Source organism: Falco peregrinus, chromosome 10, assembly GCF_023634155.1.
Source record: "Falco peregrinus isolate bFalPer1 chromosome 10, bFalPer1.pri, whole genome shotgun sequence".
In the NCBI taxonomy this organism is placed as follows: Eukaryota; Metazoa; Chordata; class Aves; order Falconiformes; family Falconidae; genus Falco; species Falco peregrinus.
Genome location: NC_073730.1, coordinates 5,568,067 through 5,581,945, shown reverse-complemented (window position 1 = coordinate 5,581,945; position 13,879 = coordinate 5,568,067). Strand labels below are relative to the sequence as shown.

Genomic DNA, 13,879 nt, shown 5'->3' with positions numbered 1-13,879 from the left:
TAACTCACAGGCACGTCTCACCCTGGGAGCACTCAAGGCCAAAGAAGCCATCGTGGCAGTCGCACTCTCCTGTGTCACAGAACCCATTGCCACTGCAATCCCTGGGACATCGTTTCTCACTGCAGTCCTCTCCAATGAACTCCTTGTAGCACTGGCAGACCCCTTTGGCTGTGTCACAGATCCCATTGCCGCTGCAGGTCTCAGGACCGAGCTGATAGCTGCAGTCCTCACCAAAGTAAGGCTCATCACAGATACAGTTCCCACTGTCGCAGTGCCCATGGCCGCTGCAGTGGCTGGGGCAGGTGGGGTGGGAGCAGTCACTGCCCTCCAAGCCCTCGGCACACTTAGAGCTGCAAGTCTTGTAGAGGAAAGTCCCATGGCTGCTGCAGTGTGAGACACCTGGCCAGAGCAGCACCAAGATGCACAACAGCAAGTGTGACACACAGATGAAAGAAAAAGAGAAAAAAAAAAACCCAAGAAAAATTAGGAACATAAGAATAGACAGGTAGTGCAAAGGTGTGTTCAAGGTCATTAAAGAAAAAGCATAAATATTGCTGGAACGTATGAGCTGAAAAAGACCAAAGACATCACCTTGCCCATCTCCCCCAGTCCACCTGTATTTTTTATGTAAGCAAAGAATTAGCACTTCTCCCTGTCTCCATTCCCCAAACATCAGTTTATTAAATCTTTTCTTAGAGGCCACACAGTATAAAACTTTGATCACAGGCAGAGCCAGTGGCCACCACAAAACAGCATCATCGTAAACTCTGCTCTTCTTTTTAGTCAGTTATCAAGAAGGAAATAAAAAGACAAATTCTCAACAATTGCAAAATTCTGGAGGCAAAAAGGAGAAAGGAAGAGGCAGCAATGAGAAGTGCTTCCCTCATCTTGCACCCTCCTGTCCTCCAGAAATTCCTCCACTGAACCCTCCCACCTATGTGAAACTCAGGAACTTGTTCCCTTCCAGTTCCGAGAGATGCTTGTGGAGATTTGCCCTGCACTGGTTCTTTATATGACAGAAGCCAGAGCACCACCCCATCTGTAGGGCTCAAGCATTTCACTCACAGAGAACTCCCAATAACATTGAGAAATGGATTCCAGTCCCCAAATCTCTAAGGTAAATAGGCTGTATCTGGGATCTAAGAACCGATACTGCATTTGTAACTTATCTTGGCTTCCCCCACAGCAATTCTGAGGGCTGCAAACTTCTCTCAGCTCTACCACTTCTTTCTCAAGCTTCTTCATCCTTCTAAACAGATCTTTAATGTGAGTCAAAGTTTCACAATCCCCTTTGGGTGTGTGCACATGGATGTTGTGCCTAAAGATTATATTCTGGTCTTTGTCTTCCTCATCCTCCCCAGGATCTATCTGCACTCCACTGTTGTCTTCATGCTGTAATGAGTCTGCTTCCACCTTAATCTGGGAGGATGTGGGCAGGTCAGTCTTGTAGGAGTGGCTGAAGGATATTCTTTGCCCATCACTGGTGCAGTTGTGAGATGCAGGATGTTGAATAGCAGATGTTTGAAGAGCGCAGCACAGCAATAGCCCCATTAACAAAGCAAGCCAGTTCTGGAAATCCATTTGGCAGGTTTTTAGAAGAAACACTGACCCCTCAAACAGCAAAGCTGCTTTCAAGAAGGGGGTGGTGGTGGTGAATATATAACTAAGAAGTTTATATATATATATATAAAGCTGGTTTTCATTATTTTCTAAAAGACAAATTATTTGTTTTGCCATGATTCAGTACTAGGTTGGCAAGTACCTGCAAAAAGAGTCACACTGGATAAATTAGATACAAAAGAGCTTCTAGATGCTCCAACTAGGAGCTTTAAGTTTGCAACCTTCAAGGAAAACTTAGTATCACAGTCCACCATAACTATTAATTATGCCATAGCACTTCTCATTCCCCTGCAGTTACAACAGACATTGTATTAGTCTCCCAGCTGTGAACTGCATTACTGGTTGCTTTTTGGCCATGGCAATCTTCAGCAGCTTGCACGGTTTTCAACTAGAAGTGTGATAACTGTGCAGTGCTGCACGCATGAAAAATTCAGAGTCAACACTGATCTTTTGGCACAAGAAGTTTGAGAGAGAGTTTCGCTCACTTAACATGCATCATGCATGAGATATCTCTCCCAGGACAACTGCATTTCAGGCATGGGTGGAAGTGTTTTCAGGAAGGTATTCAAGGGGACACCAAGGGTCTGTTTCTACAGGGACTATTAAGTGTGGAACACTTGCTCAAGGAGGGAGATCAGCTAAGAGAAATGGACCACAGAACAGGTGTCACTGGGATAGACTGGACATGTTTGCACGCAGCTGCAAAACAACTCACACCTTTCTACAGCACGCTGTTAAACATCCCTATCCTTCTCCCATCCCTTAGGGCCCGTGGTGCTGCAAGTGCACCTTGTGCTGACCTGACCAAGTATGAACCCCAGCCTTAGAGTCCTCATCTCTGCCTGCTGGAGACACAGCAGAGGGGCTGAGTTTCTGTGGAGCTGAGGACATCTGCTCTGTACAGGCAGGACTGAGAACCTTATCTGGCTTCACATGTGCTGTCGATTACATCTCACAAAACCCTCACTTCGGGTACAACTGTTCTGATAGAGCTGAACCAGCTGTCTTCAGCTTCAAGGTCTCACACTAATGATTCCTGATTTTAGTCCACCAGTTCAAAAAGGCCCTTCAGATTTAAGTTACCAGGTTTTCATCATTGGATTCAAATGATACATAAAATTAAACCCATCCTCCTCTTCTAATACAGCGCATAGCCTACGCTTTTATCTGGATCAGGGAGAATTAAAAAAAATTCCTCTATGTGAAACCAACGCATCGGCACTTTGTGTGCCTGAACGCTGGATTCACTTGAGGGATTTCAAGGTCTTGCTTTGACTTAGTTATCTGATTTGTCATCTTAGCATTGGCAAGGTTAATTTAGAAGATACTGGAGTAAATCTGTTAACACACGGAGCAAGAGAATGTGTTGCAAACCCATTTGTTTTCCTGTACTTTTATTTCAAAAACATTTCTTGTTTCCTACTCTGCATAAATAAGTAGGATGAGCTTGGGTTTAGGCTGATTAAGCCTCAAAACTAAGTCTTAAAAATAAATAAAACACTACTGTTTAACTGCATTGATATTTAGATGTCAAAAGTCCAAACATTTAGTTTAAAGTTTTCAGGCATAGTCTTTAACAAAACCAAATCTGTTTGCTGTAAAAGTCTTGTGCTGCAACTAAGCAAGAATTTTGGACTTAAGAAATTAACACCTCATAGATAAGAATAACAGGAAGGAAGGAACTGAACAAACAAGGGTAGAAGGATAAAGTGTAAAGCTAGAAACCTAAATTTATCAATTGGCTTATTCAACATTACAAGCTAAATTTTGGCATTAATGGTAGATGTCAATCTGTAGAGGAGGTGATATATGCTTGCTTAAATACTTACACTTTCATATCAACAGGATGCAGATACACACCATATGTAGCTTACTAAGCAGTCATGTTACTCATCACACAAGCAGAAGAGAAAACATTATTTAAGTGCTAAATTAGGTAATGCGAGAACTAGAAAGCATTTGGCCAATATGTATCCATAGTAACAGGACTTCTGAACTCAAGATAACAGTGCTGCCCCAAATAATACTCTCTGAAGTAACAGAAGACTCCACTCCTAAAGAGTCATACCAAGCTTCCAGCTCCTCTGCTATTTCCACTATAGTCACATTTCTGAAAGTCAAACAATCCCAAGTTATGATGAAAATTAACTGTTTCTGTGAAACATTCTTATATCTCCTAAATGTCTGCCAGAACTTTGGAAACACCCCTACCATCAGAGTCATGCCTTACCATGCACATCTACAGGAAGGTGTCCTTCATGCTCAGAAACACGAGGCTTTGGTTGCTAACACAAGAAACAGAAAACCACCAACACTGGAAATACGTATTATATCTGCTTATACCTATACTGCAGGCCACTCTAGTGTATCTCTCTTCAAGCAAAGTCATCACTGATATCAACCAAAATAGGGTATGGATTTCAAGATTCGGTCTACAACTCCTATATTTTATATGTAATAAAATAAGGGAATTATCTCTGCTGCCACTTGTAGCAATTTGTTTGGTTGGGTTTTCCCGCCTCCATTCAGCACTTATCTACACTTAACTTACAGTAAAAGAAATGGAGGGGGGGGAAATTATGTTGCTCTGCAGAGGCAGGGCTGCTTCCCTGTCTCTGTCTCATGAGGTTTTGCAGATACCTGTTTATGACTAAAGATACAGCTTTCCCACCGCCACACACTGCTATTCTGCTTTCCAAGACTCCTCTCCCTCAAAGAGCTACAGAAACTAATCATCTCTTTCTTTTTCTGCTATGCAGACTTCTGAAACAAATCAACAGATTGCTTCAAAGCTCTGAACAAGTTCAACGCCTAAGTTCCACAGGTTCTCATCATAGCCTACTGCAGGAAACCCCAAAAGCTTTGTTTTGCAGGGTTTATTTCCAAACCCCTGCAGGTGTGTTGCGACGGAGGGAAGACACAGTCACTCAATATGAGCGATCAGCAGACTTCGTTTATTGTACCTTACAGTCACCTTTTATGCCTTGTTATAATTAGCTCATACATATTACAAAAGTTAAGCTCATTATTGGTTAGTTGCCTAAATACCAAGCCCGCCCCTAGTTTCTCTTCTGTAGTTTTCTGTTCCCACCTGCAACATTCTTTTCCCACCGAAATCTTCCTGTTATTGTGTAACAAGGACAGCCAAAGACAGTGTATTTTGCTTTACTTCAGATAAGCTGAGAGCGATGTGCATTTTTGTCCAGCCAGCTGGACTATGTCTATGAGACCTTTTTTCAGCTAGCAAGTTATCCACAGAGGTGAGTCCCCCAAACCACCCCACCACCCCACACAGGCACATGCACAAAATCGCCCAGCACCAAGTGCTGAATAGCATTTGGAGTTGTAACATGATGTCATTACTAATTAGGGCTTCATGGGAACCACAAATTGAGGTCAGATTTTCCTGGTTTTAAAGATCATTCAGGAGGAAAACCCCTTGAACATAAGCATTTCTGTCAAGCATAATGAAAGAGGACAGCTTTTTTTGGCTTCTTCATCATGTAATGAAGAGATTTTCCCCTGCTGTTAAAAAGAGTGGGTTTAACTGATTCTTCGTGGGGAATATCATGCCGCACATATAACTGGCAATAATAGCAGATTAGGGAAAGGACTAATTTAGGAAAGAACATCTAACAGTCAGATCTACTACACGCAGAATACTCTCCTAAGGAAAGGGACGCAAGAAGCCCTGCTCACGTCTTTCCAACCTTTGCAGAGGAAAGCATGGGATGATCAAAGCTGGAAAGAACCTACAGTAATTATGTGAAAGACTCCAATGACCTAACTCTCTAAGTCTTTTTGCATCCCACAGGTCAATGCTTGAATATCTGGGCATAGGCCTTCACAGCATTATCTTCTGCTAACGCCCAGTCAGCCACAGGAGAGATGCATGACTGGAAGTTGCTTCAATCAAGGCAAGAGCTGATAAAGATGTGGATGTACTTACCAGGGTGCCACCCAGGCAATGTGGAGATGGGATTGAGGAGAGAAAGGATGGACTTGTAGTCACAGGAAAAAGGAAATGCAGGTCTAGGACAGCTCCAGGGTTGCAGAAACGGAAGAAAATAGAGAATTATAAGAGCAAAGATTGAGAAATGGGGCAGAATATGTACATATCCAAGCAGCAAGTGTTATACAACGTGACACTAAAAACAACACACATTAAAATTGAAGAAAAAGAGGAAAAAAAAAAAAAAAAAAAGAGGTGCAGTGAAAGGAGCCATAGGCTGAGACTGAGATTTCTAAGTACCATGGGAAAGTACATTGTGTGATTTTCTGAGCACAGCATTTTGCACACAGAGGCTATAACAGAAGCCGCCAAGCTGCACCATAATGCAGGAGACACAAGAGCTGGCAGTTTCCTAACTGCCAAGTCAGAAAATTGGCATGTTTGACTGTCCTAAAGCCAGGGGAGATTTCTTCAGGAACGCAAATGGAATAACAAATACAAGAAGACATTTCAGAAAGTCCTTAGCAAGTTCACAGAAGTGCTGCTGATATCCAAACAGCCATCACTTATTCAATAACTCCTGAGAAGAGCAGCAATGGCCCTGTCTGACCAACACTGGGAAGGTAGCATTTAGGGTCAGGATACACAAACATTACCAGTGACAGACACTCATCATGTACTCTGCTTTTCCATGGATGTTGACCTTAAAACGCCACACTGCTTAAAGCATGGAGATGACAACGTGGGAGTATGTAGCAGCAGCCTGTGGAGAGAAGAAAATGCACCTGCAGAGGCACACAGCAAAGCTGTGCTCTTCAACACAGAAGCAGATGTAGCAGCACAGAAGCTGGTAAGCTAGCTCATCTCTGAGCAAGTTGGAATGCATTTGCACTCCTTACATCTTGTAACACTTTTAGCAATAAAGAATGACACGAGTCAGTAACACCAAAGAGTCGAACTCAGTCACTGGGGGCTACTATTTTCTGTTGGCGCTCTGACAAAAATGAAGGGACAAAACATGCACAAAATGATGATACTACTGCTCAAACACTAAGCAGTCTAGCCCGTTTTACTTCTGCTTTACCTATTTTTCTTAGTGAAGCATTCAGCTGAGACAAGCTACTAATTTTACAGGCAAATAAGTATCATAAGTATAATTTAGTTAACCAGCTGGATTATTTGTCTTTATTTTCTGTGGTGAAACTATTCTACTGTTGCAAACCTCATCTACTTCAAAAAGCTCTGCATCAGATCCCCTTTTCTCTGATATTGGTCATAGAAGTCATTTGATGCAACTGCTGTAATAAGCCACTATTATGCAATCTTCACACAATTAATGGTTGCAATTAATGCAACCAATGACTGCCAAAATAGCAATCACTAACTTAGCAAGGTTGTTTCTTTTGCAAGTATCTACCTTTTTTACTTTGAGACTGAACAAACTTTACCTAATGCTACAGAAGTTTGGGATGATTTGAAATAATTAATAGAAAAACATAATTATAATCAGCCAGGTAGACACTGTGCTTCTGGATTCATCCTTATATTCACCTTTTCTTTCACCCAAATTATTCTGCAACGTCTGATAAACAAAGTGTATTAACTGTTCATATATGAATGAGAGGTTGCTTCTGAAATCCTATATACTCATTAGAAAGTGCAGAGAGGCTTAACAGTTTGTACATTTACTAGTTAGTATAAATATGCTTCTGTAATATATTACAAATTATGTTTATAATATAATCATGTTTTGTAACAAATTTCCTAGCTCCCCTCTGTTAAATCATTAGCTTTCAGTGTAAGTCAGTCTTTCCTGAAGCAAATCTTTGTTCTGTTGCCTGCATAGCTCAAGAATTTTGTAACTCCTGCATTTGATATTTTTAACTTAATGAATGACTGACATTTTTATTCTAAATCGTATAATCAATAAAGTAGTTTACTGTGAAAATAGTGATATATTTCATTTTATGTGGTAAGAAACTTCTACTGGCTTTCACCACCAAGTCTGTGAAAAGGTACACTAGAAGGCATAGCAAGAGCTTTTGGATGAGAAAATACAGAACAGTTACCGAGAGTGTTTGTTGCAATCACAAGATGTGTGATTAAATTCCAGCATGATCTCATGACGAAAGGAAAGGCTTTTAAAACAACTACTGTCACATACAAATCAGAGCCTAAAAGGGAAATTACTAGGAAAAAGCATCTAAAATAATCACCTTCTAGGTGAAACCCTAACTCTCTTAAAGCCAGAGGAGAAACTCCCATTTACTTGAGCAGATAGGTGGTTTCATACGGTTGGAGGAGACAACCTGGGAAAGCTTAAGCCCTTCAAAATAGAGTAACATTAAATACCACTATACATTTTACAGTAATAACACGTGCCCGTGATACAGGACTATTGATGTTTGTGTAAGGCTTCCAAAGTCTTGGATGGCATCTGCTACAGGAAGTCAAAGAAAAATTAACTGGGTTTTTCATTCAAAACAAACAACAGGAATCTCAATGGAAATAAAAATACTTTTCTCCTGCCTTTTCTGAGAGCTGCCTGATTCAGAGTCCTTCTGATGCAGCCACCAGCTCAAAGGTAATTCGAGCAAGCTGAAAGGTCACCAAATCCTCTCCTCTTCCCACTCCAGCTGCAAACTAGCAGTAGTCCCTGTGCTGAATTTAAGGCCTCATGAACCAGATGAAAGGAACCAACACAGGCCTCAGGGTGTTTCCTTCCCACAAACCACCTAAGGAGCACGCTGGGTTTGGGAGCGATTCCCCTACTCATTATCAGTCTTGCATACCAGCAGGAAGATTAATTTCCTATTTGTTTTATGCTCTGCTTCTAGGCAAAAGCCAGAAAACCCTTCCAGCCTTGTAAATCTAGTTTCAAACATCCCAGAATTATCACTGAGACCCAGATACTGACAAGTACATTTGTAGTATTAATGATGTGAAATTCAGGTGCAGTAACATAACAAGTAAAAATAAAACACCTTTTGAAACCAGCAGTAGTTGAACACAACACCGCACTTATCCAGCACAATACTTGAGAAAAACCCTCAAGAACTTCAAAGAAAGCAAATTATGTGTTGTAAGTATTGTTATAAGATTATTTTAACCACATGGATTAGTGAGCCAGGTTTTAGCTAGAAATTGTCTCAGATTCTGACTAGTTGCTTCGCTTTATTGCAACCAGAAGCCATGGTGAAGGAGCTGAAGGCAGCAGCAGCTGATGCATCGTTAGCTCTTGCCAAGCTGTCACTGCAACAGGGGAGTGAAGTCAAATGCAGCAACTGCACTGAACACTGCAAACACTGCTAACTCGCGCTGAGGCTCCATGCTTTTTCACCTAGTTTCTATTTATTAAAGCTATAAGCACCAAACACTCTGTCCTGGGCAACCCTGTTACAAAAAGGGAAAGGTAGTGCTGCAAGGCAGCAGGCATAGCCCCAGGGCCATCAGTGGGAAAGTGCTGTGTACACAGGTGATGCTATTGAGCAAGGGAAGGATTCAGCCCTGGCTGAATAAACAGTTCTCCTTCCCACACTCACTGCTTCCTCACTCACCTGGAGCATCCAATAAACACAGAGATAAAGGGGAAGTGGAACAAGGTATTGTAGAAACAAAGGCATGCTCTAACATCCAAATCCACTTTGATCACATCCAGCTCCCTACTTTGTTTGCTCTGCTGATATTCTACAGATTGCTTTTACCAGCTTGAAAGCTGAAAAAATAGCAAGTTATAGACAGTAACATCAGGGAACAAAGCTTGACATTCTCTCCCTGCAAACAGCAGAAACCTAATTCCAAGCTGTCAACACACCACACCACCAGGAAACACAAACAGCCTGAATTTTGAACTGGATACTCACAGAAGGGTTGCAGCCCACAGGCTGTGCACGCTGGGCCCTTGCTGCTGCAGTTTCCCTCCATAGACAGACCCTCTTGCAGCTTAAGAGCAGCCTTTCAGCTTCTCAGAGTACGAAGGGAGCGCAGAAAGGTGGGAAACAAGGCCAGTGACAAGCATCTCAACCTCTCCATGGCTCATGACACCCATCTAAAGCAAGGAAAAGGGAAAATGGCTATACCTCTATGTCAGTTTAAGGGTCTGTCTAACAGGTGTTAGTGGTTTCAGCTTGGCACATCACAGGACAAACACCTTCGGGGTAGCTAACACCCAAGTTGGCAGGGCAGCCAGAAACCAAACAGGCTGTGGAGAATGAACCACTTCATCAGCACCAAAAATGGTCTCTTTCCACTGATCACCATCACCTGCACCAGGCAACCTAGGTGGGCAAGTTACTGTGGAAGCTGTTGTTGCTGTCTGCAGCACGGATAATAAAATTTAAGTGCATTAGCCTGCCAATCTAGCCATTTCCAGATGACATGTATGTACTTCAGGACCAGCACAATACACCTGGCACAGACAGCAAGCAGCATGGCAAACAGAGGGAATCCACCTTCTCACATGACTTTTTGGATGTAGCTGACAAGCTGATACAAAGGGAAAATTTAATCAAAACGATTAATTCAACATCAAAAACTTAATGGATGTTCTCCCTGAGATCAAGACCTAGATGTTTTAAACACTGCCTAAGTGAAGTCCCAGTCAACAGAACAGGACAGATTCTCTCACCCGACAACAGGGCAGCTAAGAGCAACAGAAGCAGAATTTCCCAGATATATTTTTTTTACTGTTCAGGGTTATGGTTGTTCAATTTTGTCTGTAAAACGGTGTAACTTACCCAAAATTCATGAGTTTAAAAGAAATACAAAACGCTGATACAAATTTACGCACAGTCCTAGGTGACATACAATGAAACTCTTTACAAAATAAAACTAGAACCTGTAAGAGCAAGGGCAGGTACACTTTTCTAGACAGGGGCCCACAAGGTGATGCGAGGCCTCTGCACCCCATTCCCCCCGCGGGGCTCCCTCCCTGTCCTCCACACAGACTTCCCAACACGGGATCCCCCAAAATCGGATCCTGCGTGTCTGTGGCAGCTGCCAGCTCCCTCTGGCGAGCCAGGCCTGCCGCCAGCACCGGGACACGCAGCGCAGCCCGCTGCAGCGCCCGCCTCCCCGCCGCTCCCCGCCGCTCCCCGCCGCTCCCCGCCGCTCCCCGCCCGCAGCGGCGCGGGCAACGGGGCTCCCGCCGTTCCCGCCCCCAGCAGCCCCGCCGGCCCGAGGCGCATGCGCGGGGCGCCGCCGCGCAGCGACAAAATGGCGGCGTCCGCGCTGGGCTGGGCGCTGCGGGCCGCTCGGCAGGTCAGCGCGGCTCCCTCCCGCCCCTGTTCCCCTCAGGGCCCGGCCAAGGCGCTGTGGGAGCGGGTAGGGCCCGGCGGGGCTTGTTAGACTGCGGGCGGCGGCGGCTGGCCGCGGCCTGGGCCCCGCGGCAGCGCAGACCGGGCCTGAGCCGCTGGGGTGTAATGGGGGCGGGGGTGTCACCAGTGTGTCCCCTGTCGCACGTTGCTCGCAGCCGTGCGGGAGCTGAACTGCATCGCACAGAACCTTCAGGGGAAGCAGCTGCTTTGCAAGAATGTAATTTGAAAAAGTCTGACAGGAGAGGGAAAAAAAAAAAAGATACACTTTAGGAAATAACTCATACTTGACCTGGGCAAACGGTATGTGCAACAGGTGGGTGTTATAAATTTAGGTTTTTTTTAATTAGGTTCTTCCCTTGCCTCGCATGTGGCAAGTGCGGAGCTACTACGTGGACTGGAGAATGCTGCGGGATGTCAAGAGAAGGAAGCTGGCGTACGAGTACGCGGACGAGCGGCTGCGGATCAACGCCATCCGGAAGAACACCATCCTGCCCAAGGAGCTGCAGGTAGCGGTGGCCGTGCCCCGGCCAGGGCAGCGCATGGGCCCGCACCGGCCTCACTGCCGTCGTGTGCCCTGGGCTGCAGCGGCCGCCATACGGAGCCGAGCAGCTGTGCCAGGTCATGAATGATGGCGTTTCCCTAACGCATAAGCACGTACATTGCACGGTTACCACTGGCACCCAGGTGCCTTCAGAGCCTCTGCCTTTTGGGGGTGTTCAGAACAGTGTATCCACCTGACTAGAGCTTGTGTATGTTGGGTTGTGGGGTTTTTTTAAACCAGTGCTTCTCCTGTAAGCAGTATATGTAACGCTACATATGGTGAATCTCATTTTTTTTTCCTGTCACAGCTGTTACTAACATACATTTGGAAAGCTATTTTCTTTATTTCTGATACTATGGGATGTTACATATTTTGTAGTTTCCTAAGTAAACTTTACTTTTTTTTTTGTACTTAAAAACCTGGAAGCCTGATCCAGCCAAAACCAATTTGTTCAAAAGAAATACTTAATTTTACTCCTTCCCTGAGCTTCAAGCATGTAAAAAGATGCATCAAATGTGGCAGTTAGATCTGTTCTTAAAAAAGCAGTTATTTGATGGCCTGCTCCCAGTCTTCCTTACTAAGCATTAAAAACATTTGCAAGTATCAGAAATATTTCTCTGTGATGTTGATCTGGCCACGCCCAGTTGTGGCAAGATCTTTTCACATTTAAACATCCTGATAAAGTGTATGAATCTGCGTTCTATATTAACTGTAATTAATTGTATTAATTGCAAGTCTAGTCTGTTGGGTGTCCTTAGAGAGCAACAGCAAAACATGACCTTCTCCTCCTCCTCTCCCTCTCCCCCCCCCCCCCCAAAAAAAAAAAACCAACCCAACCCACCACACCAAACAAAAACCACAAAACCAAAAAAACAAACACAAAAATGGCAGCTGGCTTTGCTTTTAGTATTCCTCAGCTGCTTTTGTAATCTTTTGAAGTCACTAAGTCATAGGAGCAGTTAAAATGAAGAAAAAGACTCTAGGAAAGTAACTTTTTTTTTTTCTCCTCTACAAAATGTTATTTGGGCTCTGAATTTAATGTCTTAAAAAGTTAAAGAGTTTTTGAAAGCATAGGCTACTTTCTGAATAAAATCCTGGGAATTAAATGGGTCAAAAAAAATACTGTTTGGCTGTACTAGACAGTGTATAGGTAGAGCTATATACACTGTACAAAACCAGTAACTGAAATACGCTCTGAAGACAGAAAGTCCTACTGACCTTCCTGTTAGTGAAGTCGAAAGTCATATTCCTGCTTTCTTGATGATGTCTTTCATTGAAGGCGAACATCACTTTAGAAGACAGCCTTATACTATTACTGTTTACGTAGGCCGGCCTCAGTCTTTCCTTAGACCTGCAACTGACTTCCTACCATGACTGAACACAGGATTCATCGAGCCCTTGTGTCTTTCAGAAAATAGCACATTAGGAACGCTGCAGTTAGGGATGCTTCCCTAGCCTCAAGCAGCTTCCTTTTGGCTGCGTTTCGTTGTTGGGCTCGCTTGTTCTGACATTTCAGTTGCTGCTACCTGGTGCTTCCTGAAAACTGTTAAGCTGTCTTGTACACAGAAGGACCTTTCTTAAGGCTTTTTATTAGAACAGAGATGCTTTGACTTGTTCTCCTCTGGCTGTAATGCCTTCTGAATTAGACTATGTGATATCCCATTTACTGACATCAAACCACGTTACCGGCGAAGGCAGTTGATAAGGGACAATATATTTACATTCAGCTTATCTTAAAGGACTAGCCCACCCTGCAACAAGAAAGCCAAGTGGATTTTGTCTAACTGTAACTACTGGTTTGAGGTGGTTCAGTCTGTAGTAAGGTTAAATTTTGGACCTCTTAAAGAGCTAGCCCACCCTGCAACAAGGACAAACTATCATTACTGGCATGAGGTTGTTTAGTCTGTGTAATAAGGTTAACTCGGGGGTCTCGGTGTGGATCATTTTACGTTCACTGTTAGGATGCCTAGAAAGGGTCAAGTGAGGAAGATGGGCCATAAGCCGCCTCAGAATCCTGGGGAACAGGATAAACATTGTGCTGTGGTCTTCTCTTTTAGGAAGTGGCTGATAAAGAAATTGCTAACTTGCCCCGGGACAGCTGCCCTGTGAGGATCCAAAACAGGTGTGTCCTGACATCCCGCCCTCGGGGGGTGAAGCGTCGTTGGAGGCTCAGCAGAATCGTTTTCCGCCATTTTGCTGACCATGCTCAGATGTCGGGGATACAGAGGGCTATGTGGTAGATCACTGCATGGATGTACATTCAGGCAGAAAACACAGAATACACTCCGTTGGTGTATTTGAGTAATTAAAGCAAGACTGACCTGTCTACGAGTCCAGCATCAATATCAAACTAATAAAAGGAACAATGACAAGCCATGCTGATTCATTAAACTCACTGGAGTGCAAGTGGCATCAGCTGACAAAAGCAGCATAACTGTACTAAACTGGTCT

General features: G+C 43.8%; 2 protein-coding genes across 3 annotated transcripts in view; one reads left to right on the top strand and one right to left on the bottom strand.

Annotated features, from left to right (window-relative positions):
* The window catches only part of TNN (tenascin N), a 28,853-nt gene extending 21,371 nt beyond the window's left edge, over window positions 1–7,482 (bottom strand). Inside the window, 2 exon segments of the mRNA XM_005231611.3 lie at window positions 22–401; window positions 1,172–7,482. Of these exon segments, the coding sequence (XP_005231668.2) occupies window positions 22–401; window positions 1,172–1,737 (946 nt within the window). The 5' untranslated portion in view covers window positions 1,738–7,482.
* Window positions 7,483–10,747: 3,265 nt separating this feature from the next.
* MRPS14 (mitochondrial ribosomal protein S14) lies at window positions 10,748–13,802 on the top strand. 2 transcript variants are annotated; one of them, XM_055815567.1, is made up of 3 exons: window positions 10,748–10,831; window positions 11,235–11,393; window positions 13,486–13,802. In XM_055815567.1, exons 1-3 carry the CDS (start codon window positions 10,757–10,759, stop codon window positions 13,666–13,668), a joined length of 417 nt encoding a protein of 138 aa, XP_055671542.1. In that variant the 5' UTR covers window positions 10,748–10,756; the 3' UTR covers window positions 13,669–13,802. The 2 variants fall into 2 exon arrangements, with proteins under 2 accessions (XP_055671542.1, XP_055671541.1); XM_055815566.1 differs by having other exon boundaries at window positions 10,766–10,894.
* Window positions 13,803–13,879: the final 77 nt, after the last annotated feature.